A 27,060-nucleotide genomic window follows, 5' to 3' on the forward strand; every position below is an offset into this window, starting at 1 on the left:
ATACATTATTTTTTATTTTACCAGATAAAGTAAGTGGTGAAATCATTTCTATRAACAATGCCTTAAGAAAAGTAGATTTGTTTCCCGAATAATTATTTTCACAACAAAAATATCTATACACCTATAACTACAGAAACATCTTTTCATGGGGACAGTAACAACCTGTATAAACTGCACACTTTTACACTGAAATAGAAATTCAACTACTTTTTTTTTAAAAAAAATCAAGGTATTGTAGAACATTTGTATGCTTTCTTCTTAAATTGTTGATAATAGAACCAAAATTACCACAGTGAGATATTCTCCCTAAGTGCTTCAAGTGGCAAGGAACTTCCCTAATTTCAGATGCAAATGGATCACTCCCAAAGGAATTGCAATTTCACTCTTACAGTTATTGCTCATTCCCAGCTTATCAAAAAGGAAGCACTAAACCCAGTTTTCTTTACTCAGTTTCAGTTTGCTCCCCTAAGGGTGATCTGCCACATTTTAAAAAGAGACTAGTTCCTTATTTGCTGGCAAATTGAGAGATAATTGTAAGTGCTGTATCACTTTCAAGAACTCTATTAAACCTGTAGCAAAATTGCAGTTAAATAGTGGGCTGAATATTACAAGACTTCTTTGATATAAATGTCAGAAAATTTTAAAATGACAGTCCAAGTTCAGAAAAGACATATAAAAAGATGCGCCTTTGATGTTAATACTTCAAGATCAAAAGTCATTTGAATCACTGGCACTGAAAAAGCAAAAGAAGAAACTACAAACACCTTTGTTTTTTGATGTTCCGGTGAAGTTTTGCCCTCAGTGTATGCACTAATCTCACCTGTGCTGAGATGTGCTTACACATCCAAGGGCGAGTTTTGCTTGTCAGCAGTTCAAACACCTGTCATGTCCTAAAGCAAAAACTTTTAAAACATACAGACAGTAAAAATCTGCCATAGGGACAGTACAAGGTTTAACATTCAGGAAGCATCATTCCTTAGTCTTTGTTTTCCTATGAAACGCCTGTTCTAACACCTAGGAAGGTTACATTAAGGAGCTAAGAACGTGACAGAACAGCCAGTTGTCGTAGCAGCTCTCTATACTGCTTATCTACATAGCATTTGCTATGCCTATAGCTATCAAAGCATTATTTACATAATACACAGTTTCTATTATTCTCATTAGCATCCAAAAACCCAGGGCTAGATGTCTTCTAAACCTGGAGTCTTATTTTCCCAGTGCAACTTAAAACGCCAGCATCACTACTACTATAAACATTGGTCCCATGTTCCTAAGTGTGGACTGAACACCCAACTCAGCTAACTTCAGTTTCCTGTGGTTTTCAGCCTACGCAGAGGCTTTTCATGCATTTTGATACAAGTGATCAAGAAAAAACAAGTGAAATGAAAAGAAACATATGTTTGCTATGAAAGTGTTATTYACGTGAGTTACTCTTTGGCTACTCTTGTAGTGAAGCTCCTGCTGCTGGCAGTTTTAGGATATCCCTTGCCAATACCAGACAAAGATGGAAAACAGACTCCTGATGTGCAAGGCTTAGACACAAACTCCAACCTCAGTCTGAAACAAATTCCTCAGTTAATGCATTTCACTTCAGTATTTGGAGCAGAGCATGAAACAATTCTCTAGCAACAGGTATGTCTCAGGAAGGGCATATTTTTGTTTCTTTTACCTCTGCACCACTGAAATACTTCCCCAAACTACAGGGCACTTCCTCCTTTCYTGGAATAACTACTTTCTTTTCTATTCAGAGGTCAACTCCTAAAGCCATTACAACTGCAAGAACAGACAAAGAGATCACATTTTCAGCAGGAGTTGTTAAGATAYATCCTGGTCAGGATCACAGCACGCAGGTGAACGCAGAGATAGCCACCATACCATTCACACCTGTTAAAGGATTATTCTTGCTTTTTGCAATGTTATGCAGAAGACAATATGCAAAACAGCATTCCTGAGGTAAGTGACAGGAGAGAGAGGAAGTCATCAGTTTACTAAAAGCCCTGAATAGGGATTATGGTTAGTGAGTCACTTAGTGTGGTTTGGCAGACAGCAACTGCAGAGAGAATGGAGAATTTCTGTTTTCTTTCCTGTTTTTGTTTTTTTTTTTTTTCTTAATGAAATATTTCTACCTTGTAAAAAAACCCTGCAAAACATTAATTATATCTCTCTGGTTTAAAGTTTTTCTGGAATCAAAGTTATTATAGCTTATCATAACCAGCTATCAGCAGCTTTTTAATGATGCATTCACCRAGATCAACTAAAATGCTGCATCTATCTTAGCGTAAGAATCATACACAATTTCTCTACTATTTAATTCTCATTAAGATTATAAATGGCTTTTTCTAGCTTTTCTTGAAAGAGAATAAAAATTTTCCTTTTATTTCTAGATAGGACTAGAAGGGCATGGCCAAATACATTGACAGGCCTAGTAAAACCCCATACCACCAACATGAATCGTTGGTAATTTGTGTTAATATAGGTTACCTGTTAGAAAATAAGYGAAAGAGTCACAACTCAAAAGAATTTTGCTCAAAACTGGTGAGTTACAAGATGCTTCCTTTTACAAAAGATCAAATGAATGCTTACTGACAAATTCTCCACACAGTTTCTAATCTGTGAAATCAATACTGATTAAGTGCTAAGCTAGTTTTTAAATCAAAAAAGTAACAGACAGCTACAAAAATATTGTTGTGAATTAAATACACGTATTAAATGTTTAACAGTGCAAAATGTTGAGATGAAGCATATGGAATAATGGCTGCAACCTTTACAACAGTTTAGTTTTAACATAATTTCTAAAAAGTTCCTGAGTTCCTGCTTATTTTTACGGCATATAGATGGAATCTATGTGTTCTTTATTCAAAGAACTGCAGATGGTGGGCTTATGTTGAGTGTTACTTGCGTGCTTATCATTTGTCCATTCTTCCCCATCAGTGAYAGGATCAGCCTGCTCTGAAGTCTCTATTTCTTCCTCTTCACTTTGTTCTGCATTGTCTTCTTCAGCACCACTAAGGGTCTTCCCRAGCTGCAGCGTCTCCATAGTTCTCTGGGTCTCTGAAACCCAAGATTCAATTCTGCTGTTAAGCTGAACTTCTACAGAAATTGGTTCATGGGCATAATCCTCATCATCRTCATCTTCCTCTTCCTCCTCCTCTTCCAGCATTCCTGGCACAAGAGTACTGGTGGTACTGGTCATGGAGGAATTCAAGAGGTCTCGGCAGCTGCCATCCAGGGATCCTGTTTCTGTACTCTGCTGCGAGGCCCATTCCAGATTGTCATCTGGTTTCACCTCATCTTTGTCACCTGTGGTGGATTTTCCATGATTTGTTGCTGAGGTAGCGCCAGTTGTAGCCAGAGGTGGTTGTTTATTAAGAGTGGCTTTTTCCATTTGGCCATTACCAGCTTTTTCTGATACCGCASCCTTGCACACGGATTCTCTCTCATTTTCAGAGGTCTCTAGCCCATCAGATGTTTCCACCATATTTCTCCAGTTTGTTTCTACAAATTTCAAAAGAAGTTTAAGTAGGKAGCATTAATTCCTTATATATGAAAATATTTCTCCTAAGCATGCCATAACAGGCTAAACAGCAATACGAGCTACTAATTTGAATATTATTCTATGCTTTCTAGAAAAATTTCCACTAGAAAAAAGAGGAAGAAAGGAAGAGGAGAGACAACAAAAAGAGCTGCGAATAACTTTGGGGTTTTACAGTACCCTCAAGCAGACATTACCAAGTTGAAAGTTTGTGCCATTTAGCTCTCTATGTAAACACCAAATGTAGCACCGAGTGTAGTCAGAGGTTACTCTCAAGTATAAATTTAAAGAACATTGCCACTCTCTTAAGTTATTCATTTAAGATTTCTCAAAAAATGTTTAACACCTGAAATGAATTCARGATACCATAAAAGAATTGACTAAAAAGGTATCATTCTCTGTAATTCACTCTCAGGCTAAAAAAAGATMAGTCTTTGAACTCCTAACAAGTACTCTCCTTTTTATATTCCTTTTCATCTGGGCCTAAGCAACTGGATRAATGAAATCAACTTTTGCTCACAGTAGAATCATTCACTGCCATCTCAAGTTTAAAAATTTAAGCTACAAGTCCTATCTTCAGAGACTTCAAATTTTAACTCCTGCTCTGTCTTCAATTCTTCCTCAGTCATACAATCAATTCTGAGCTATCAGTTTTGTAACAGTTCAATAAAACTTGAGAAGCCACCTTCACTGATGTTAGATAGTTATAACACTTCTGAGGGTTAGAAATATTTTCAAATATCATTTAGAGAAAAAATTACTTATGAAATTAACTGAAGACAAATCGATTTTTTCTTATCCCTGATTATTGTAGAACACTGTTAATTAGGAAGAAAGATTGTATTTTTAGTTACATCTAACTAAAAATTGAAAAACTCCATCTTCTTTTTACAAAGGTAAGTTTTAACCTACTTACCGTATTCTTTCTCATTGACCTCAGATATGGGTTCAGAAATAACACTACAGAATGAGATAGCACTTGCTGCAGAAGGGTTACGAGAATGACCCATGTGATGTGGGGCCTTCTTGACGTTTTTCAAGGCTTCTTCTGCCTGTTCCTGCTCCATTGCAGACACCATGTCTCTGTAGGCCTTCCTGGCCTCTTCAGTCAGGGATACCAGCTTATTAAACAGATCCTAAGTACAAAGGCAGTTTTATCAGCAGTAATCCTTATTAACAGTTTTCATTTTAAATTACTTCTTTCAGTCCAAGGAATACCACATATGAGCCGCAAGATTAACACCAAACACCTAAACTTCAATTAAGAACCAGTTCTTCTCCTCTGTATTAAAGAATACAAACACCCCACATTTATGCAACTTTGAGGAGATGGACATATTTTAAGATACTGTTTTCCTTACATTCTTAAGCCTTCCAGAGAATTTCAGATTATATTTTAAGTTTGAAAGCTAAAAGGAGATGCTGTGACCMAAGTGTTTCAGCATAGTCCCTCAGTATCATAAAAACTGAATTTMAAAGAATAGAAAYACTAATGACAGATGAGATYAGGGCTATTATCAAAGGCATATTAGGTGATGCCRAATCAATTTTTTACTACAAGGATCGTAATTGTTTACTCCAACCATTTATGTGGTTGGAATTACTCACCTCAGCACCCGAGTAGTTGAAGATACCCACAACACTAACAGGAACCAGCTTGTTCACACAGCGRCCAAGAGCCTTGCGGCCAAGAGCAAAGACAAATGGGATTTCTTGTTCCCGTGCCATGGCTATTACATTATAGAGAGCCTCATCTAGTCCACCTTGAAGGAAGCAATTTTATATAGTTATCTAGTCAGGTAAAGTCATCATATGGCATGATACAACACTCTAATCCACTTTGACTGCAATTAGTCAGTAAAACTTCCAATACACACATCAGCAGCTCCTGTGCCCCAGAGGATAACACACAATACATTTCAACTATACTGAGTACAGATGAAGGTGATACTCTGTATTCTCTATTAGCCYCGCACACAAACCAGAGTTTCACAGGTATTTTCTTATGCAGAGCTTACCTATTCTATCTCAGGAAGCCTCTGTTTATACTTCTGGTTGTGGCAAAATGTGTCGGTTGGCTAACTAACCAACTCACATTGCTCTTAAGGAATCATCCTCAAAAGCATCCAGAACTTAGGACTCTGCAAGGTGTACTGAACACCAAATGAAGTAACACATAGAGCAGACTTCAATTCTACAATATGTATTTTTCTTTAAGCTTTTCATCCCTCATGAATGAGTTTCTTCCAGAATGAAGTAGAAAATAATAAATGTGGAATAGTAATTAGCTAATTGGAATCTGGAAGTGTTACATTATGCAGAGTAACAAATGCTTCTAACCTTGCTAATTAACATATCTAATCTGCACAAGAAAACTGAAAACAGCTAAGTGCACCACTTGTTTTTATCATTTATACCTTTTGACTGAATTTTTTCACAGTTGGGGGATATAATTACACACTTGATCTTGTTTAGTTTCATGTGCTTCGTGACCTCACGCAACCCCATAACGAGTCTTCTTCTTGCTTTAGCTCTCGTGGGATCCTTTTGGTAAATCCGTTCCTGGAAGCTGACAAGCTCTTGCAATAGGAGAGTCACGCACTCATCTATTTCTTTACTTAGAACTTGGTTACAGTATCTGTCAGTAAAACAACATTCACAAGTGTCAGCATTGCTACTTCACAAATATTAGCATAACCRAGGTTTCACTGAGTATTTTTCCAAATAAAAATAATTTTGCTTCCTCAAAGCAGTTACTAAACTTTTAACTAGTCATTAAAAGGATTTGGACTGCAAGCTGTAAGTTAAAAATACATCCTGAAAACATTTGTATTTGTAGCAATATCCTTTACCTCACAAAGCCAATCAAAAATAGTATTTCAAATACAAAAAGTACTTCAATAAGTGCCTCAAGCAAYTGTTCTTTTCCTTAATTTAGTACATTATAAAGATGTATTAATAAAAAAGCCTTAATATTTTAAGAGGTACTATTACAGTATTCTCAGCATGCCTAAGTATTCCTTCCTTCCCCATCCAAAGCATATATAGCCTTCCTTTAAAAAGTATTTTTTAGAGAATACTCCTCCCACCTTGCTTATTTGCTGTGGCACCCGAAGAAAGTCTCAAGTGAGAGTATATATATATATACACACATACACACATATTTGTGTACAAACACAAGTGATCCATTTGGGGGAAAAAAAAAAAGAAGAAAATACTTGCAGAACCTTCTATTTCTGAAAGGGAAGCTTACGTTTATTAAGCTCTTACATCTACTATATCTACCCTCTCTTAAAACACAAAGGTGACTGAAGTGCAAGCCTTAAATTTATATTAATAATGCAAAAGTCTTACTCTCTGAATCTCTTGCTGTGAATTTTGGTTATTGCAGAAGATGCCATTGGACTGCCTATTCCAGAACTAGCRGGTGAACCCTGTGACACTGGGGTCATGCAGTACGGAGAATTCTGACTTGCTGGAGACAGTGAAGTATCACTAGGCATACTCAGTCCAGTTTCTGAAAGACAATTTTTAAACATTATAAAATACATTTTTTCTGTAAGAGGAACAGAATCACACTTTGTGTATTGCTCCCTTATTTCATCCAAATTACATTGTGAAAACACGAATTATTTTTCCCTCCCCTTCTGGAGGGGTAGGGGAAATGGGAGAAAACAAACTGAACACATATCCACCACTCAACATGGAYTGGATAAATRAGCAATACTTGGGCATTCATCAAAACAYCTTGAGCTTACTTTGGGAAATTAATAGAACAGTAGGAGAAAACCTGTTTAAATGCTATTTCACCTTCTAATAATTTCTTACTATTTATATATATAAAATATTCAACTAACTTATTCCTAGAATGCTTAGGATTTTCCCAGTTTAGACAGGCAGCTCATTCAGAAGTTATGAAGTAGCACATCTGGAATTCTGACAGACACTTCCCTCCCCGACTCCCACTGCCCCAAACATGTTGAAGACATTTAAAATTCTTTGCAATTTTTCAGTTGCTCAGAGSTGCTGTAGCAAATTGTCAGTCCAGACATTGCAGCTGATAGACATGTTCAACAAACTGGAAAACCCTATTTACAGKGTGCAGCTTCTGTATCTGGAAAACTTTCAGTATGTTCATAATTAAAAAGAACTGTGAACAACGAGGCTTGGTTGAAAACAGGTTGAAAACATTTTGCTTGCTTATCAACACTACTATCAACTCTGATGTGTGTTGGGAAGACCCACTTGAGATGATAATTAAAGTGCTCTATGGAGATCACATACTGATAACCCACAGTGTACTGAGCCTTCCACAACTGAGGGACAGACAAGGCATTTTAGAAGAGGGTTTCAATTGCTAGTATTTCATAAAGTTAAAAAAAGCTAAAAGATAATACCAATAAATTGTGTGGCATAAAAAGAGAAAGACAAAGTATGAAAATAGGCAGATTAATACAGTTGAGGGGGTGTGCTGGGAGTCTAGAAATACAGAGACTAACCTTCCTGAGAGGCCAGCTCCTGAGACTGGTCAGCAGTCAAGTTTAAATGAGCCTCTTTCTGTTCATCAGAGCTCAGAAGGCTGTGGTCAGCTGATAAACGGCCTTTCTTCTCTTCTCTCTCTTTCAAAATAATCTAGAAACAAAACCAACAGCTGTCAGCATCTGAAAATTGTAGAGATACCTGAAAAGAAAAAACATCCCTTTCACTGAACATAACACAAAGTTAAACAAATTATTCTGAACCTTCCTACTCATGCCAGGATAGAAACCCTTGAAATCATTTCAGTTTCCTCTTCGACCACAAAGTCCTTCATTGCAGCATTTTATAGATGGTATACTCAATACTCTCATACTTCTACACAAACAATATTTTCAATAGTTTAAGTAATTTCACAGCTTCTTTTCTGACACATAACATTCCCTTATTAACAATTTTTCATCCCCTGCCTGTAAAAAAATACTTAATGCAAACATGCTAGGCATCTTTGTGAAGCACCTAGTAAAGACAATCCTTTATATAAAAGAAAGTATAGTGCAAAGGTAAATACCCATGGACATACTGGTATTATGATGTTTAACAGCAACAACATAAAAGCATTGACAAGAAAGTGTCTAGAGAACTCTTCTGAACAGGTGAATTCCTCTAACCCAGATCACAGGCAGATCAGAAAAAGCCTTTCACACTTGCATTTTTAGGGGTCACATCTTTATTTTGTACCTTCTGCTCTCCATATATACTCTATTCCTTCTATACCTATTTTATGACTGCCTGTGTATAGATATATACAAGAAATTATTTCTAAATTTACTCMATTAAAAATTGTGGGTTTGCTTCAAGTTCTACACCCATCTCTATAAAAAGGAGTACAAAAATTAAGGTTAGCATACCAGCCACATGAAAAAAAGACAGAAGTTTTGCCATGTGCCCTAGTGTCTGTAGTTAAAAAAAGAAAACACCCTTGCAATCTGTATTTAGATACATTTTTATCACTTTCAACTAATTCTGGGGACAGACAAGTTACATGCCTAGATCCAAAGGACAGGACATCAGTTCAGCAGGAGCTAGAGGCAGAAGCTCCTAACTCACTTGCACTATGCTCAAGGGAACTAGTCCACAACTAAGAGAACACCAGTTTTTATTTGAGTGTGGGTCAAAAGACCCCAAGGTTGGCACATTTACCTTTTTAAGTGCTGTAGGGCGTTTCAGTTTTGCAATCTCTCTYTCTTTTCCTCTTTTCACTTTTGGGGCAGTCGAATCCAAAGGATTAAGGCAACCCATAGATGGCTGTCCCTTTGTTAAGGACTTTCTGCTGGCAGATTCTTTGGTATGAAAGGGAGCAGCACTGCCAACTAAATGCAAGACAGATACTAGTTTCACCAAAAGACATGTCAGCTTTATTTCAACACTGTTTTCAGAATTTCCACTGATGAATTCTCTAAGCACATTTTCCTTCCTTGGAAAAAAAGCAGTTCATAATGACAGGAAAATTACATCATCAGATATTGTTGCTTCCAGATGGTTTTAAGCTTTCTTCAACTTAGCTTCATGTTTTAGGAAGCTATGGATTCCAGGAATTATTTTAGCAAATGGCAAGGGGATWTGAGAATTCTCTCAAATCACTACATGTAGCTTTATYAGTTAGATAATTATGGTAAGGTAAATTCCAAGTATTTATTCAAACATTGATTTTCAGTTGTTAAAGACTTGAATAGTTGACAGGACAAAACAGATGAGAGAGTGCAGCATGTAGTCAAGTGGATCTTTTGCCAGAAACAATAAAACAAGTGCTGGCTYCAATGGAAATGCCAACAGTTCCTTTCTGAGCTTTGTTTCATATAACCTTGCCAACTTGAATTAATGTTTGAACACTGCTGAAACTCAAAGCAGGTAAAGGAAGAACACACCAGAAGGAAAATGGTAACTATGTGCATACTGATAGACTCCRGGCTACATACAAGTGCTTAGGAATGAGATTGGCAGGTTATACTAAGTAATTACAAAAATGTCAACTCTGTAYTTGGCAGTAAGTATTAAAAAAGCTAGTTTAATGTTGTGTTGATAAAGAAACAGCAAACAAGAAAGCATAATTAAGTCATTATATACATTCATGATGGAACTATAACGTTCTGTGTAAGTCTAATCTTCTTTTAAAAAGATACAGTAGAGCTACAAAAAGTTAAGAAAAAGCAATATGGATTCTCAGAAAAGATACTTCCAGAATTAAATAGCTAAACAGACTAGCTATCTAGCTATTTAGTTCTCACTTCCCTTTTATTCTCACTTCAGAGACATGACAGACATCTAAGAATCAGAGGAGGAAAGCAGGGAATGATTGCTCAGTCCTTGCAATACAAAGGCTACGAAAACTAACAGAATTATGAGTTAGGGTACAAATAACTCCTTACTGACCCCCACTCCAAAAAAAAMCAGCAAAAAGAAAACTTCCTCCACATAGGATGTAGCACAGTTAGAATTCAGTGCCATTGGATATTATGGATGGTAAAATCATAAGACAGAAACAATGAACAGTTTAAGAAACAAATTTGGTTTAAGAAAGCCTTGGGTCARGATACCCTGAATCATACGCAGAAGAAATGGGAAGAATATCCTAGGGAGATATCCCTCCATATCATAKCCATAGATATCCTCTCTTTCAAACAGTATTTTATACTATCATTTGTAGATGTTCTTTTCACATATTCATTTCAGTACTGAATTACTCTCAGGACATAAATCCTAAGTTTTGAATAGCAAGTCTTTTAAAAGACATTTGGCSTCAGTTCTATAGGGATTTTCACCACTGCATACTGCAGCTGAGAGGATGATAGYACAGGTAATTTACTGAGAAATACATTAAAAATAATCTTTCACGGTTTTTATCATGTTTATATTCAAAAGCTAAAACTTGACAGAGAGAAAAACATTTAAGACACTCAGATCAATCACATTCCTGTTGGCACAAAATGTATTTAGCCATTGTCAAGCAGAACAGAAATACCTGTGTATGAGAGGGGCCGGGTGTTGGTGATCTGACGAGCCTTCATTGCTTGCTGCTGCTTTTCAAGTGCTGCTARCATGTCACCCAAGTCCAACTGAACAGGGGTCTTGCTCTTCTTTCCAGCTGCTTTTGATAAAGCCTCCTGCAACAGGAAYATCATATACAATAAATACAAAGAAATGGTAGCTGCAACATTGTTTGCAAAGAGTTACTGCTATTAGAGAGTAAGAGGAGCAACAGGTAACTGATACTCCTCTTGACCAACTGCTGGGGGTGGACAGGGTGCTACACACTTGAAGTTTTTTCTGTTCCATGCTTATCTCTGAATACTCTTGAGCTGTTGCAAGAGCTGCAGCCAAGGCCTTCTTCTTCTGACTTTTTGCACGCTTTGGTACAGAGGTTGTAATGGGAATTGGAGTTTGGACWATATTGATTGGAGAATTCTCTGGTAAGTCGCCCAACTAGAATTTTAAACAAAATGCAAAAAACCCACAATTAAAAGACCTTTCTCTCCAGACCATAGAATATGTGGCATTTCAGAAATCAAATCACCCAAGGCTTTGATTACCATGACATCCTRATTAATTACAGATAGATGACACAGCAAGTTAATAAAACTAGAAACTTACTTATATTTCATTTTTGCATAGGAAAGCTATTCTATTTAGCTCCAATTATGGCTTCAGAAGCTTTTCCAGTCTCATTGCTAAATAAAGAATTTCCCCCTCCCAAGGATTTCACATAGGACTTGACTTTCCTGGAAAGCAGCCAAATAGATTAAGCAGTCTATACGCACAGTTCTGCAACAAAATATTTAAGTAGATCACGTACTAAAAAAAGTACCTTTCCAACAACTGCTTCCACAGCCTTAAAGAAGATGCAGTTTATTTTGAAATGAAATTATACAAACTGTAATTATTTTGAAAAAGGGAACACCATGACTATATATCTGCAGATTTCACAATTTTAACAGATGGCTGCATGAAAGCATTATGATGCAGCCATCCCTTCCAACTTGGGACAGTCTGTGATACTGAGGGTCTACAATATRTATCTTACAATCTCATTAGCAGAGAAAAACCCTAAAGTTTGGGGTTTCTTTTTTAAGATGGGTTCCCTGCACCACTTATTTTAATTGTCATTTCTTTAGCATCCAAGGCTGATCAAGATCATCACAGTAACTACAATGTAAGTCTTGTGGCAGAGATTCATAAACAATTACACATAMTGAATAGTCTCAAAAGAGAATGCTCTGAAAAACAAAATAATGACTYACTACTTTGGGTGAAATCTTTTGCTGGATAGTACTACTTTTGCTGCTGCCATTGTCACTATTTAGCTCTGGAAATTCATCTTCATCCTAAACAATACAGAAATTAAGAATAAAACAAATGGAATTAAAGTCACCTGAGAAGCACTGAGTGAAACGGCTAAAGGTAGAAAAACAAACCAAATTCCTAAGTTCCACATAAGCTAGAATGGATTAAGTGAAATTAATAAAAAATAACAAAAAATTAGGAAAGTTTTTCTGTATCCAAATAGTATATTTTTTAAAAAAGAAAATTACCTTTTTTTTTTTTTTTTTTACACAAAAAATATCCCTATTATAATTTCAGGGGATAAACCAGAGAACACATTTTTGAATCAATCACATGTGAACAGAGAAAGTTACTTGAAGGCTGCTTATAATCTGTCAATCACAGACAGTTCTAAACAACCAAAACAACCAAATACAGGTCTTTGTGTATATAATGAAAGAATCATCTAATGAGCTAGTGACCATGACTGTCCACCTCTTGGAACCAGATATTTTGTAAGATCCCACTGAGAACATCACTTATTCAACGCACAGCTTGCACTGCTACAGTGTGGAGACAGTTTTCATACAATACCTCAAAATACAGCGGTTCAGGACTCTGCTCTGCTCTGCTTGCCTGGCTCGCAGCTAAAGATTTTTCGTGTCGTTTCTGCAAACTCTGCCTTCTTTCTGAAGATGTGCTGTGGTCTCTGCATCTGAAACCAGACTGAAAATAACAAATGTGATTGGCATTTTGCAATTTCAATTTTTCAAAATGTGTATGTGCATGGACATAAAGCTTTCTCGTGCYTGCTAATTAGCAACTAGGTACAATTTTTACAGGATAACTTGTGCTTTGGTGTTTTGATTTTTTTTTTTTTTGTGGGGCCTGTCTGGTGGTTGCTTTTAGTTGTCTTATTTTAAATTTTTTTTGTGGGGCCTGTCTGGTGGTTGCTTTTAGTTGTCTTATTTTAAAGCCTGCTCAAACATTATACAAACAGTACCAGATTAGTTTCAAATGAAAATAGTTTCTAGGACAATTCTGCCTCGAGGTATTGTGAATTTGGCTGAGGCAACCTCATTTAAAACTCTTGGTGCCAGCTTTGTTTTTAAATATCTAAAGTAACTGCCAGATTTAGAGTCTAAACTGTGAYTGGATGAAAGAAAAATCTGGTACTTCCTACTCTCCCAATGCCATAAACTAACAACAGTGGCTTCTAAAGTTTCTGATTTAACAACAGGTTATAAAAAGATTCAGAACTGCTACACTGCCAGATACAAGCATCCACAAGCATCTTTAGATAATAAACCCACAGTTAACCAACAGGAAGATTCAGACCAATTTAACAATTCCGTCTAAAACCCTTAACAGGCCAAGATGGCTCACATATGTTTGCACAAACAGGCACATTYAATGAAGCTCCAACTTAGAGCTCAGCTTTCTCATCTGCAGTAAGAGAGTTCAAATAAAACCCACGTTTAACAAAGGCAAATGCTTCAGGCTCCTTTCTACCCCTTGGACCACCTGACCCAATAAAATCTACCAAAATTAGGAAGACCATCTTCTCCTTCCTCCACACAAACTAATTCCAGAAATCCTGTYCCACTTGAAGAAAGTTTCACAGAAAGATATTAAAGTTTTAGCACAAAAGGTTTTGAAGTAATTAAGAAATGCTAAAAAATTATATGCTAATATAAGTTTTAAGAAGAAAGTTTTGAAGACAACAGGAGTGAGAACACAAGATTCTAGTTCACCACATCAGAATCTTTCTTTGGAAAGTTTGAGAATTCTTTTCTTCTGAAGTGTGAATGGGTCAGAAACTGAACTAACTTTTCTACACCCAAACTGCCTTCGTTTCACAAGTTACTTTATATATGCAATGTTCTTCCTAGGTAGATACATATAAACAACTACAGGCAGAACACTGTCAAACACATTAAATTTTTTTCTAATTAATTTTTATGTATGTATAGCTCAAAAAACATGCCAGTAAGAAACATGAAACTACACTTTAAAGTTGAGTTTCTATACTGTCTTCATTAAGTTTTTTATGTATGTTTATAATTAGTTTCAAATTTCTTATTTTCGCATATAATAAAAACACAAAAAAAAGTTTGATTTAAAATCACTGACAACACACCTGTGGATTATTTCTTTGCTCAGCTTGTCTTCCACCTCTAGAAAAGGTCTGAGTTTTTTCAGTCCAAGGTTTTTTTTGAGTTGCTTGGGAATTTACATTAGTCCAGCTTATACCAGCTGAAAGAGAAGTGCCATCTATGAAAAACTGAATTAGTATCCGGAACATATCATAATGATTCATATGCCACCAGAGCCAAGAACACAATTCTGATACAAATAAAGTTCTTGCAGAAAGTCTAATTCTCCTGTGACAACATTTACTTCCGTAGCTATTTTCAGATGTTGGCAGAGTCATCTTTACAGAACATTCAGGCTGCCAACAATTGATTACCACAAAGCAGTGAGACAAAGGGAATCTCAGGTTCACATCCGTATCAATTTCAGTTCACTCATAAACAGCAATCCCTGGCATTACCTACTAATACCAGGCTAATCAAACTGTTTGGTCAGGGTTTAAAGCTTCTAAAAAATGCCAGTGCTTCTTAAACTGTTCTCACTTAGTGAGAACTCCTTTGCTCTGTTACTACCCAGAAAAGAACTGCAGCCCAACAGGGTATGGACGCCTGAGGAGAAACTAAACAGAAGCACATCTTTGTGCTTCCACTGGGGTCTCTAGCTTTATTGATTGAACCCATTAAAGAAAAGCATCTGTTAATAAATCACTAATGATAGGTATACACTTGTTCATTCAGCAAGTGACAGGTGTCTTACTGGAGGTGGTTGGAAACCATAATAAAGATACATCCTCAGAAGTATCTGATCAGTAAGACCAGCATGCTGAAGTAGATCAAGAGGTTGTTCCTAGCAAAATGTAAAGCAAAAATACAAATGTGACCCAACCAAATTTTAAACAGCTCAGTCAAGACAATGCTTACTTGTATTCATCGATGGTTCTACAACCTGAAAAGGAAAAAAAAATTATTTTAGTAACTTGCATTAGTCTGTAGGCTACAAATATAGTTAAGTTACTGRGTTATGTTTACATACATTCATTGCACAAGAATCTGTGTTTCTTGAAGCCATAGCTGCAGCCTGGTTATTGCCATGCTTAGGACTACAATAGCCACTGTCACTGTCAATGTCTGCTTCACTTGCACCCTGTTCACTGGAGGACTCTGCAGCAGGGTGAGAAGTTCTCCTACGCCTGCCTTTTGACTTCCAAAGCATTGTGGAGGCGCTCTCAGAAAGTGACTTATTGGCTATATCTGAAGGAAAGTCTTCAAGAAACAATAAAAACAAAATTACTTGTGCAGGAATTGATAAGAGACATGAAAAAGCTACACATCATAGAAACAAACTGAAAAAGCCAGTCTGCATTAAACCAGTGCTGAATTTAAATAATGTCTAAATCCACCTGTTATTAATAACCAAGTCCTTCAAGAGTKTTTCTAACAGTGGCAAAGTCTCTGCAGGAGTACCATATTACTGCAACATTATAAGGTGACATATTGAGTARATATCTGCAACCATCAGCACCTTTTCTTCATTGACCTTTCGATCCATGAAGACTTCTCTTAAAAGTCACATCAAAATAGGTCCAACCCTCTTTTAGAAAAGATGACAACTGACACATAGTTCTAGTTATTTCATACACCCAGAAMTTAAGAAACAAATTACCTGTTTGCTGTGATGCATCAACCAACAAAACTATCTTTGATCTGTTCTCAGGACCTGATGAACTGGTCTCCTTTTGAGTGGCAACATTTTTCACTGGAGGACGTTTATTTTTTATGTGCATCTGTAACTGCTGTTGCTGCTTTCAAACATGAGGCACACACAAAAAAAAAAAGTTGATAAAAAAAATGAGATACCTGCTTCCTGTGCAAAGACAGGATACTTATCCTATTCAAAAGCAGACTTACTTTTTGTATGACTGGTCCCCTGTTACTGCTTCTGCTCCGCTGAGTGGACAAGGGAAAGATCTGACCTGACGGGCTGGGACGCTCAGTGCATTCTGCAGTAACTGTACTTACAGCACTTGCTGCTTGAAAGGGTGCAGGATACGGGGTAGGGAAAGGATGATAGAAACCCATGACCTGAGCACATGGTGCTGGCATCAGCTGATAATAAGTATATTCTGTAGAAACAGGTGGCTGTGCAGATATTATAGGATAAGCAAGGTATGGTCCTGCAGGATTTGGGCTGGGTTGCTGCCATCTGATGTCATTGTTATATAATGGAAACTGTCTATAGAAAAAAACAAAAGGAAAGAAAATTCAGTACATTTTCCGTTCACAAAGAAAATTCAGACCTTCATCACCCCTTCAAAATCAAGAGTTCTATTACAGTAAGTTCCTAAATTCAATATATTTTAATTATTTTATAGTTAYGTGAAGAAAACTGGATATACAGCTACATCAATACTGAATCAGCTGCATACTGTTTTACCAAGCAGGACCCAAGTTGGACACCCAAAGCTTTGCTTCATTCAGAGAAGCATCAGACATTCAGACAAAAAATCTCCTGACTGCCCTGGAAGATCCAAGACCATAGCAGGTGACTTTGGGAGGGATTTGTACCAGGAAAAAAAAAGGAAACATAGCCGGGAAATAGAAGGCAACAAAAAATATGAATGGAGAAAACCAGAGGGAAGAAAATAAGTAGAAGACTGGGGACAGAGAAACTTCATCCACACCTATGAAGGGTCAGAAGACAATGTATGGTGGAAAAAAAAAAAACGAATATAAAGCCCACAGTCACTGACTTCTCTCAAGCCTACCTGAAGTTTCAACTCATTTAAAAACAGATAATTTGCCACGAAGATGACAAYGACTTATTACCTGTTGGATGGGTTTTCCTGTACAAATGGATAGCAAGTGATCAGGTAGCTAGGGATTGGAGTYGGTTCCATGCCATTAATTCCTCCACTGTCATTAGGAAGCGCCATTGGGATCATTAGTGTTTCTGGACCCTTCTTCTGAGGAATAAATGGTTCTACTTCAGCTGACAGCTTGACATTCTTAAGAGAAAAGAAAGAATGTATTCATTAATTACAATCACAAATTGCTTGGGAAAATTCAGATTCATGAAGTTGTACGCAAAGTACCACAAACAGCAGGCAAATGGATGACAAGACTGCAGGATTTCTGCAGCAAACCAAGAGAGGTGGAAAACAGTTGGCAAGTGCTTATTGCATCCTTCCAATCAATTCAGGGTGTAATACAGATCACCAACATTTAGCATTTGTGTTAACCTTCACAAGTGCAATACAAACACTAATTAATTTAAAAGGGACTGAAGTTCAGCTCTTGCAGAGGATATATGAGTCTGAGCACAGAAAGAAACCAAATTAGCACAGTATGTGGAGCACAGTTGTGTAGGCTTTCAGAAGTGAAACCAACATATGGATGATGTAGTAATGCCTGGCCTGCTCTACAAAATTGACCGTATTTCTAGGCAATTATAAMAGAGACTTTTTAGCACTAAACCACAGTTTTACTGCTAAGACATGATGCACCACAGAAGAACCCTCCCCACATACTCTATCGGCACAACTTTAAAGTGTTAAGATTATGATTAAAAGTTGTCATGAAAAAGACATTAAAGACTGCTTAGAAGTAAGTTTTAAACTGTGCTTTTATCTCCCCAAACCTGAAGGTATCCTTATTTAAGATGGTTTTGCTCACATTTTTGGTTTTGTACAAAGATRTATCTTAAACAATGAAAAACTCTCTATTCAATAAGACAACTGCAGATCCATAGAACCCTTAAATTCCATATTCCATTATTTTCATCTGAATGTAAGTTATAATCTTTTTTTTTGGTATGAAGTTTTCAGCTTAATTATATGTGTTGCACATTGCTACCTCATGGAGTTCCAAATCCTAAGAAGATTCTTTCTAAAGCAGACAAGGACTCCAGATATTTCTCCTTCCATATACCTAAGAAGTAATTCCAAAGGGAACACATAACCTGTATGAGTACATGCTCGTATTTTAGAAACAGGAAATCCTAAAGGTTTGCTGAAGACAGTCTTCTATCCTTGCTACTACCTCCAAAACATCCACATGAGTCAGTGGGAGATCTGGAGGTATCATGGTAAGAAGTCCCACACCYACCATACACTTGTCAGCCCATGTTTTTCCTCTGTGTCACATCCACAATGCATCCAGAGACAGCCTTACCATCCAATATCTGAATCTCCAAGTTCCAGAACTTATTCTTCTTAAATAAGATCCCATATTGCTTTAGCAGCATGGGAGTGAAAGAGGTAGGAATGGCAAGTCCAAAATTTTTTTGAAAAATACARTTGTCTCAGTGAAAAAAAGTATGTCTTTCAAACTGAGAAGACACTGTTCTTGGCAGAAGAGTATTTTTAATGACTGTTCAGAAAATGGCTRTATTATGGCTATAATATATATGGAAGGGTGTCCCATCCCTGGCTGGGTTCAAGGTTCAAGGCCAGCCTGGATGGGGTTTTAAGCAACCTGGTGTAATGGAAGGTGTCCGGAACCAAATTTTTAAGGCCCCTTCCAATGCAGGGCAGTCTGATTCCACAAGCATAGAAGTACCACTACTGCTCTACAACACGGTTTGTGTTACAGCRGAACAATCACCTTAACATCAATTAAAGGCATTTCTTTATGATTAGTAGTGGGTGAACATCCATTTCTTCTACAGTAACTCCTTTCCAATTCCTGAAATTCCATTCAAAGGAAAAGCTTTGGGGTAGCTGCAGCATTGAACTTGCGTAACACAAATCCAATGACCTGCTCTACCCAGAGCTTCCTCTCTGGCCTTGGCACATCCCTCAGCTGCCTCATGATTCACCTACCCTTCTGCAAAGCTCTAAGACATTCTCCTCAACACAAGAGAAAGATCTTTTGTAGGTTTTTTTAAAATGTTTATGTACAATTATCACATAATAAGTAACAGAAACACCAACACTGAAATCCCTCACTGAAAGCTAAGAGGGTTTTTTCCATGTTATTTCAAGACTGTCAGACAAAAATATTTGCTTAAGAATAGATTCAGTTACGGGGTAGCCTGAAAAACTAGATCACAGAATATTTTGAGTTGGAAGGGACCCATAAGGATCATCAAGCTCAACTCTTTAGTGAATGGCCCATATGGGGATTGAACCACAACCAGGGTGTCATTAGCAMCCTGCTCTAAACAACTGAGCAATCTAAACATTAAAGAACACACCAAGGGTGCTTCATCCTTAGAACATGCAAGAGTAAAACCAGAATATGTGCTTCATAAAGCTGGTATTTCTAAGGAAACACTGAAAACTGCCAAACAACTATTCCTAGCTGCTGGTCACTATCCTACCACAACATGTCAAGTGAACTTTAGCCAAGATACTAATAATAAAAACTCTAGTATGGCTCAGAAAATAGTCAAAACATTCTGTTTGTCACTCACATCGGGACCAGTTTTCCCATTTTAAAAGTCTTTCCTGTCTGGTTGCCTGCCCTTTCACTTATTTGGGAGATTGATGTGAAAATACAAAAATCATTCTTTATTGACAAGTCTCTTGCAGAATGGTCTCATTACAACGACTTTTATGATATTGTACTACATCATCACTCATTATTAGGATTATGAGAGAACTGTCTTGCACATAAGGTATTAAAAACAGAGATATAATGGATCAAAGCAGGAAACAGGTGACTCCAACCTGCAAGACTGCCATAGCACAACATTTCTTGTCAATTCCCAAAGATAAATCTTAYCTCACTTTTACATCCAAGGTGGATTGGATAAAATTGATTTATTTAAATCTGTCCAGCAAAAATGAGATATGTTGGGTTTTTTTTGTTTCTTTGTCGCAAATTTATTAAAAAACCTCCAAAAGACAAAACACGCTTATGTAACTTTATGATTTTAGAAAATAATTTAGATTATTCTGCTTGATTTTGTTAGGTTCAAAAAAMTCAGAGATGCCCAAACTAGAAAGACAACTTTAATTCTTCCTGTTGCTTAGTCTTTTACAGGTTATGATTACTAATGCTGTGACAGAGCAATTGCTTGATATATTTAATTAYCATTTTCTGTACAGCTCATAACAAGTTTAGCTTGCTTGTAAAATAAAGATACAGCATATCCTGCAATCATAAACACATATGGGTGCATGTGAAAGTCCATTCCTTTTTTTTTTGTTTACAGAACTTGGAGAGTATCTGTTATTAAAAAGAATCAAAACTGCATTTCACATACATTTTACAGGCATTATATCTTAAACAGTTTACTTGTGCAGTTTAGTCTGCTCCTATAGGTTTGTTTGGTTTATGTCAGTTGGGTTTTTTTAATCCTTCAAGAAACTTGTTTCCGCAAAGAATTTAGGGTAAACCACTGTTTTCAGATACTGCATTTGGTTCTGTAATGCACACACATATGCCAACTCCTCAAAATATCAACTGAAAACCTAAAAACCTCAGTACAGGTGTTTCAAAATCATTCTGCCAATATAATACATCCAATACTCAGCATAACTTACACATTTTATTAGACAACAAGGCCTCATTTCCACTTTGGGGTAGAAGGCAGAAAGCCAGCTCAAGTTTGTTACCAACTAAACTAACTTCAACATCCTTGAAAAACAGCATTTTGCCAGTCTTTCAAAAATACTTCAAGAGTTSTGTGTTAAACAGGATGTGTCTTCAGATAGGGGCAGTAAACTTTACCAAACTTAAAATAAAAAGGGGAAACAAATGTACTAAAGTAGAGTCAGAATGCTAACTAAACCAAAACAGAGAGAATTAACTCTCCAGTGTGATTCTRCAGACATCTCAGCACATTTCACAGACCGCTAGTGGTTTCACTGGACAAGTGAGGGAAACAAAAGAGCAATGCTAAGTGATTTGTCTGAAGTTATCTTAGCAGTTCTTTTTAGGACTACAGATTTTTCAGCTAAGAGGACACATTGGTGAAGAGAGACAGCAAAGTACCCCCTCTTTTTGATAAATTGTCTTCCTTCATAGTGTAAGGAGAAAAAGTGAAAAAAGAAAAAAAAAAATCCATTCAGTACCAAGTAAAAGTGCTGCTAATTTCTCATTGCACTGCACAGGCAGAAGATTATCTCCTCTTGAAACCTGTTATTTCTTCTAACAGATGCAGTTCCTTTGGTGAGCTACAGAAACAATAATGCCAAATAAGCAGTTTCTTGATGGTGGGTTTGGTTTTTAAAATACTGCTGTGCTTAAGACTCAGTGGAAAATGCAACCAATAACAAATCAAGTAAACTCCAGAATACAAAACAAGCTCCTTTTTGTTCCAGAATCAAACAAGAAAATACATAAAACAAAGTGCATGCAAATATATGTGAACACGATTTCTCAGAGATTTCACCCACACAGTACAAAGGAGTGCCAAGTGCACATTAACCGCACAAACAGGACTGATCATGCCACTGGTTTGTGACCACAGACAAGAAAGATTTGTCAAACCCGAAAGRATTTGGTGGGAAGGCTGCTATACTTTCCCTAATCTTTACAACAGAGCACTTGTGATACAAGCTTATGTTTTAATTGCTCTCACAGTACTGAGATTTATTCTAGTCTCCATCCTCTACAACAAATCAGCACTTTGCAACTGCCATCGGTAAATGCAGGGTCAGACCTAAATACAAAACACTATGTGGTTTGATCAGGCAATCTMAAAGCAAACATTGAAAGACCAAATTTAGTTCTGAGTGCAACTTTTTCATGTTTATTCAACCTTTCGTATCACAAAACTAAATAAAGCTTTATTGAAATCAACCTTTGATAATCAAACTCAATTCTAAATATAAATCATGCTGAAACATCAGATTTTCAATCAGCTGCCTATAAATGGAAACACACCCCTTCAAAAGAAACCGATTTAGCCAGAAGTCTCCTTTGTAGATATCCCTAGTTTCAATTTACAAAATGTTTTGCTGTAGCTCATTACATATTTCAGTCCAACAATTACAAGTCTTTCAAGACAGCATATATACTGAASAGCTCCTTTGTTCCCTATATAAAAGCTACTGTAGTCATCAACAGCTGCAAAGACAGAAGATGACACAAGCAGGAACAGACTGGTAAACTTTGTCCTATAGTTATAGCACTGTACATTTAATCTTAGAAAAGTTTTTGTTCATTGTAGCTTAATGTCATTCAGCATTTTCCACTAAATAGGATCTCTGTCATCCTGCTCTCAGAAGAGAACAYTTAGATATCAATCTCACCATTTACAGGGTGAGAAAATAGACACAGATGCCACATCTCAGAGGCCTAYAATAAAATCAGCTGGTTTACAGTCTCAAAGTCTGGAAACAAGAAGCCTCATCCCAAATGTAAAATAAAAACATAGMTCAAACTTTGGGKTTTTTTTAAAGAAAAACAATCCTATTTCTGTATTCTGGATTTCAWAATTTAAATGCCATGTTAGTACTAAGGCAAGTCACAGTTCATCTATTTTAAGAYAAACTTTACAAATATGGAAGTCATTGTTTCTATAATTAGTTGCTTCTAAGTGGCAGATACCTYGGGAATGGTAAATATGCAGTCCGACTGGAAACACCAGCAGCAGGCCATTTAACGAAGCACAAAATTTAATCCTCCCTATTTACATTTACCATAGTCATTTCAACATAGCACTTAAAGCAAATACACTATGAAGTGAGTCTTTCCCTTTTCCCTCAGCTCATAAAGAGGGAAGCACACATAATTCTCTTCCCTTTCATAGTATTAAGTATCATGATCAGAACAACAAAGCTAAATATTTAACATTTTTACCTATATATAGGAAACAAGCAAGTGGCACAACATGACAAGCTGGCATGTTTAAACTCAAAGCCAGAATATTCTAAGAAAAAAGGGGGGGAAATAAAATTACACAAAGCTTGTCCAAAGATAAAAAAAAGCTACCAAAAGGATCCTCTTCGCTTACCTACTTTACAGCATTTAACAGAACAAACTTCTAAACTCATGCTATCCATATGAAGCAGTAATATTTGAATGCTTTGTAGACAGTGTACTAAAAAGATTAATCCAAACTATGCACATCAGTTTCCTAATGTCCACAAACTAGCCAATGATAAATAATTTTGTGCTCGAACAGTTAAGATGTTCATGGAATCGTATCAATAACATTTAAATTTACCAGAGAATGTATTCTAAAGACAATATAAAACTCTTACAAAATTCAAACTGTTCTGCACTTGCAAGGTTCAAGAGAAAGCAATGTGCARACAGTCCAGGAAACCAGACATTTTCCAGTTTGCCTCAATTGAAAACTCCACCACGGGTAAGAAACACCAAAGGAAACTGGATAGGATAAAGAGCACAAAGCATTGATCTAGATCTACTTCTATGGCAACCATACTAYCAAGCCACCTGTTGAGTGGTCAAGAATAGCAGAGGCAAGCAGAATAGGCTGTCTTTAAGCAATACTGAAACAAAACACAGGTCACTGATTTTGCAACTTCACCKGATTTCTCAACTGTACTAAAGGAACCAAGTGTCTTAATCACAAGGTAAAACAGAAATATAAGTCTGAGAAAAATCAAAGCGCAGCATTACCTTTGAAAGGGGAAGTTGTTTCTCTTTAGTTTTCTATAATATTCTGMTTAAACAGAAATAGCATCAGAGGTCATCTGCTGCATTTTCTCTCTTGTAGGAAAATAACCTACACACAATTGCAGAAACCCATACACTTTTTAATGGGAACAGTTTTGTTCTAGTGTAAACAGAAGTAAACTTACACACCCATTACAAAAAATCACAACTATCCCCATCATAGAATTATTGTTTTTAAACAGCTTTATTTTGTTTTCATCCATATCAGCTGCTAAAATATCACTGAGCATATTATAACAAGTCATACCAGAATATAGGTAACAGAAACCTTAAAGGCAATCCAAAAGTGACATCTTTTCATCTATCAGGCGCCCAAATRATCTTGTGACATGAAACCTCATATTGATTTACTAAGCCAACCACAAAACTGTTTACCCATCAAAAGCATTTATGATCTTTCTTTACTCTTGAAATACCACACTAACACAGTACAGTAGCCCTAGCTGCTCATACTCCACAATAGTTACTCCTATAAGCACATACAGTTACTATACTGAGCCTGATATAGCATTCTGAGGGAAAGGAAGAAAAGAATGAGTACTGCTAATGCACACTTACAAGCTTTAATATTCATTTATCAGATGTCGTGCAGTACAGGTACAGAAAGGAACCCAAATAAAGAAAAATTAAATGGCTCCCAAAACTGATGCAACCTTACCAAACACTTACACTGGTAAAGATGACTATATTCAATTAGTAGAGCACCAAAGGTTCAAACCCAAAGCATCTAGGAGTCTCCTAATCAATATGCTACTGTATAATGAGAAGACAAAGCAACAAGATTGTTGAATCATTTTAGAAACTCATCAGGTATTAATTATTTCTCTGCCTCGAAGCCTTACAAGTGGATAAGGAACCAACAATACCAGATACACTGCAAACAGAACAAACAAGATGATTCCTGCTTCAGAGCTTAACTACACCTCCAAGTTGAAATACTGCACTTAGTTAAGACAATCGCTCAGAATCAACACTTTATACTGTAAATAACACAACAACGCTGCATTTTCATGAACTATTTTGACAGATAAAAAGAAAATGGTTTGATAAGGGCATGTGTGTGAACCTCCATTACTGAAGAGCTCAAGCAACAAGGAATAAATATTTCACAAGTGTACTGCAGTACTAATTCCAGATGAAACAAAGGGTAAAAAAAAAAAACCCACACAAAATCTAAGATTTTAAAGCAAAAACTACTATAGATTGGACTAGTGTAAATTTCATAGAATAAAACTAGTTTTTTTTTTACATGAAGGCAGATAAAAAGCATGAAAAACAAAGTAATTTAAAATCATTATCACACCAGAAAGCCCAGGAAGCAAGCCACAGTGGGAACCATACTGTAATAAGACACACTGTTCAGCAACTTTCTCAGATATACGTACAGAATGAAAAGCAGTGTATCTTTAGAGAGTTCATTATTAGTCATTATCTACTTTGGTACAGGAACCTGTGTTATTATATTCCTTAATCCTACCCCTGGAGACGCCAAAGCTGAAAACTAGGGAACAAAGAGCTGTAAATCAACAATTTTKAACGTATTCTGCTRAAACAGAAGCTTAAAAGTAGTATCMGGCTGTTACAGATGACATCATTCATTTCAGATAGATCTTTTAGAACWWCCTCCTGATGATGAAATGTTTTATYGCACATATATAACAAACCACACAAATTCTTAAGTCCCACTTTAMGTTTTTTCATAACTATACTTTAAAAGGTCTCAAGATAATGCAGACTGATTACCTCACAMAGCCAAGTTTAATATGGAAGAAAAAAAATACAGCGACCTGTAGAATTAGTGAGCTACACCCACCTCTCTCCCACTCAGCTATGAGGAGACCATCAGCTGTATCATATCACTGAAAACTTCAATCCGACCCTGACATTTACACGATTTCAACAAGTCACACCTCAATTGTGCGGCAAAGTTCTCAAAGAAACCTGTTTCTTTCTCAAGAAAACAAGTCCCTACTAATGACCAGGCGGGTTTAAACTGAATGTCACTAACTGCAATCCCTAAGCTTGAAACAAAGCCTGAATAAGAGGGAGAAGAACAGAACCGAGTTTTGAATTCGCCTGGAATTGCCAGGGGAGCCGCTCCCGGGCTCGCAGCTCCCCCGGACAGCCGGGCCGGGCGCGGCCTGATGCCTCCCGCCCGGGGAGGGGACGGCGCCGGCGGACACACGGCGAGCTGCCCTTCCAGCGGAGAACGCCCGATCGGTACCTTCCGAGGGCCGCTCTCCGCCAGGCCGGGGCGGCGGCCCCTCAGGGCCGGTCCCGGCGCCCCCCGCCCCGCAGGCCGCGAGCCGCGCCCCGCCCTGCTCTGCCGTGCCCTGCCCGCCGCTCGGCACTGCCGGCGGCCCTGCCGGGACTGACACCGCCGGGCCCGCTCCCTTCCCCTCCGCTCTGCTCCGCGCCCTCACCGCCGCCCCTCCCGCCGCGGCTGCTCGCGGTCCCCTCGCACCTTGTCCGCTTTGTCCATGGCTCCAGCTGCGCCGGGCGGCGGCTCTAATGAGGGCGGCGAAGGGCCCGGACCGCCTCCCCCATGGCGCTGCTTCCCCCGCCGCGCTCCGCACACGCCCGGAGCGGCGCCGGCCCCACTCGCGGTTATCACGGGAACCGGGACCGGCTACGCCACGGCCGGGGCGGGACGGACGGCGGGGAGGGACCAGCTGGGACGGAAGCCGGGCGGGCTCAGGCCGGGCACGCCTTTGCTCCCCCCACGGCGGGTGTTGATCTCCCGCGTTCCGGCCACCCGAAAACAAGCGCGGCTGTGACACAAACGGTGCAGAAAGCCGCGGGAATAAGCGAGGGAAGGGTTGTTCCCCCCGCCCGGTGCCGTTCTCCCTGCGAGGAGCGAGGGCGGCAGGTGCGCTGCGGGCCCGTCTGCTCAGGGGCGGCGCTGGGAGAGGCTCAGGCCGACGGTGTCCTTGAAATTATCTGGAACACCGAAAGGATAAAAAAMCCCTGTGATTTATTTAGAGGCAGAAATCTAAAAATGTCGCAGCAGCGTCTGGAGCGCAGGGCCGAGCTGTGAAGCGGGTC

The 27,060-nt window shown here is 37.9% G+C and overlaps 1 protein-coding gene across 2 annotated transcripts; it reads right to left on the reverse strand.

Moving 5' to 3' along the window:
* Positions 1–219: 219 nt before the first annotated feature.
* On the reverse strand, positions 220–26,678 carry SECISBP2L (SECIS binding protein 2 like). Of its 2 annotated transcripts, none has more exons than XM_057369901.1 (18): positions 26,480–26,678; positions 17,248–17,426; positions 16,330–16,654; positions 16,085–16,223; positions 15,455–15,684; positions 15,343–15,367; positions 14,469–14,584; positions 12,923–13,054; positions 12,307–12,390; positions 11,324–11,491; positions 11,031–11,172; positions 9,212–9,381; positions 8,032–8,164; positions 6,887–7,049; positions 5,950–6,170; positions 5,141–5,295; positions 4,449–4,668; positions 220–3,495 (listed from the first exon to the last, which is right to left on the reverse strand). In XM_057369901.1, the coding sequence occupies exons 1-18, from the start codon at positions 26,495–26,497 to the stop codon at positions 2,822–2,824; spliced, it is 3,294 nt and encodes a 1,097-aa protein (XP_057225884.1). In that variant the 5' UTR covers positions 26,498–26,678; the 3' UTR covers positions 220–2,821. The 2 variants fall into 2 exon arrangements, with proteins under 2 accessions (XP_057225884.1, XP_057225885.1); XM_057369902.1 differs by having other exon boundaries at positions 16,085–16,220; positions 26,480–26,677.
* Between the last annotated feature and the right edge of the window lie 382 nt (positions 26,679–27,060).

This window comes from Malurus melanocephalus, unplaced genomic scaffold (assembly GCF_030028575.1).
Source record: "Malurus melanocephalus ecotype Western Australia unplaced genomic scaffold, MMel_1.1 scaffold_116, whole genome shotgun sequence".
Taxonomy (NCBI): domain Eukaryota; kingdom Metazoa; phylum Chordata; class Aves; order Passeriformes; family Maluridae; genus Malurus; species Malurus melanocephalus.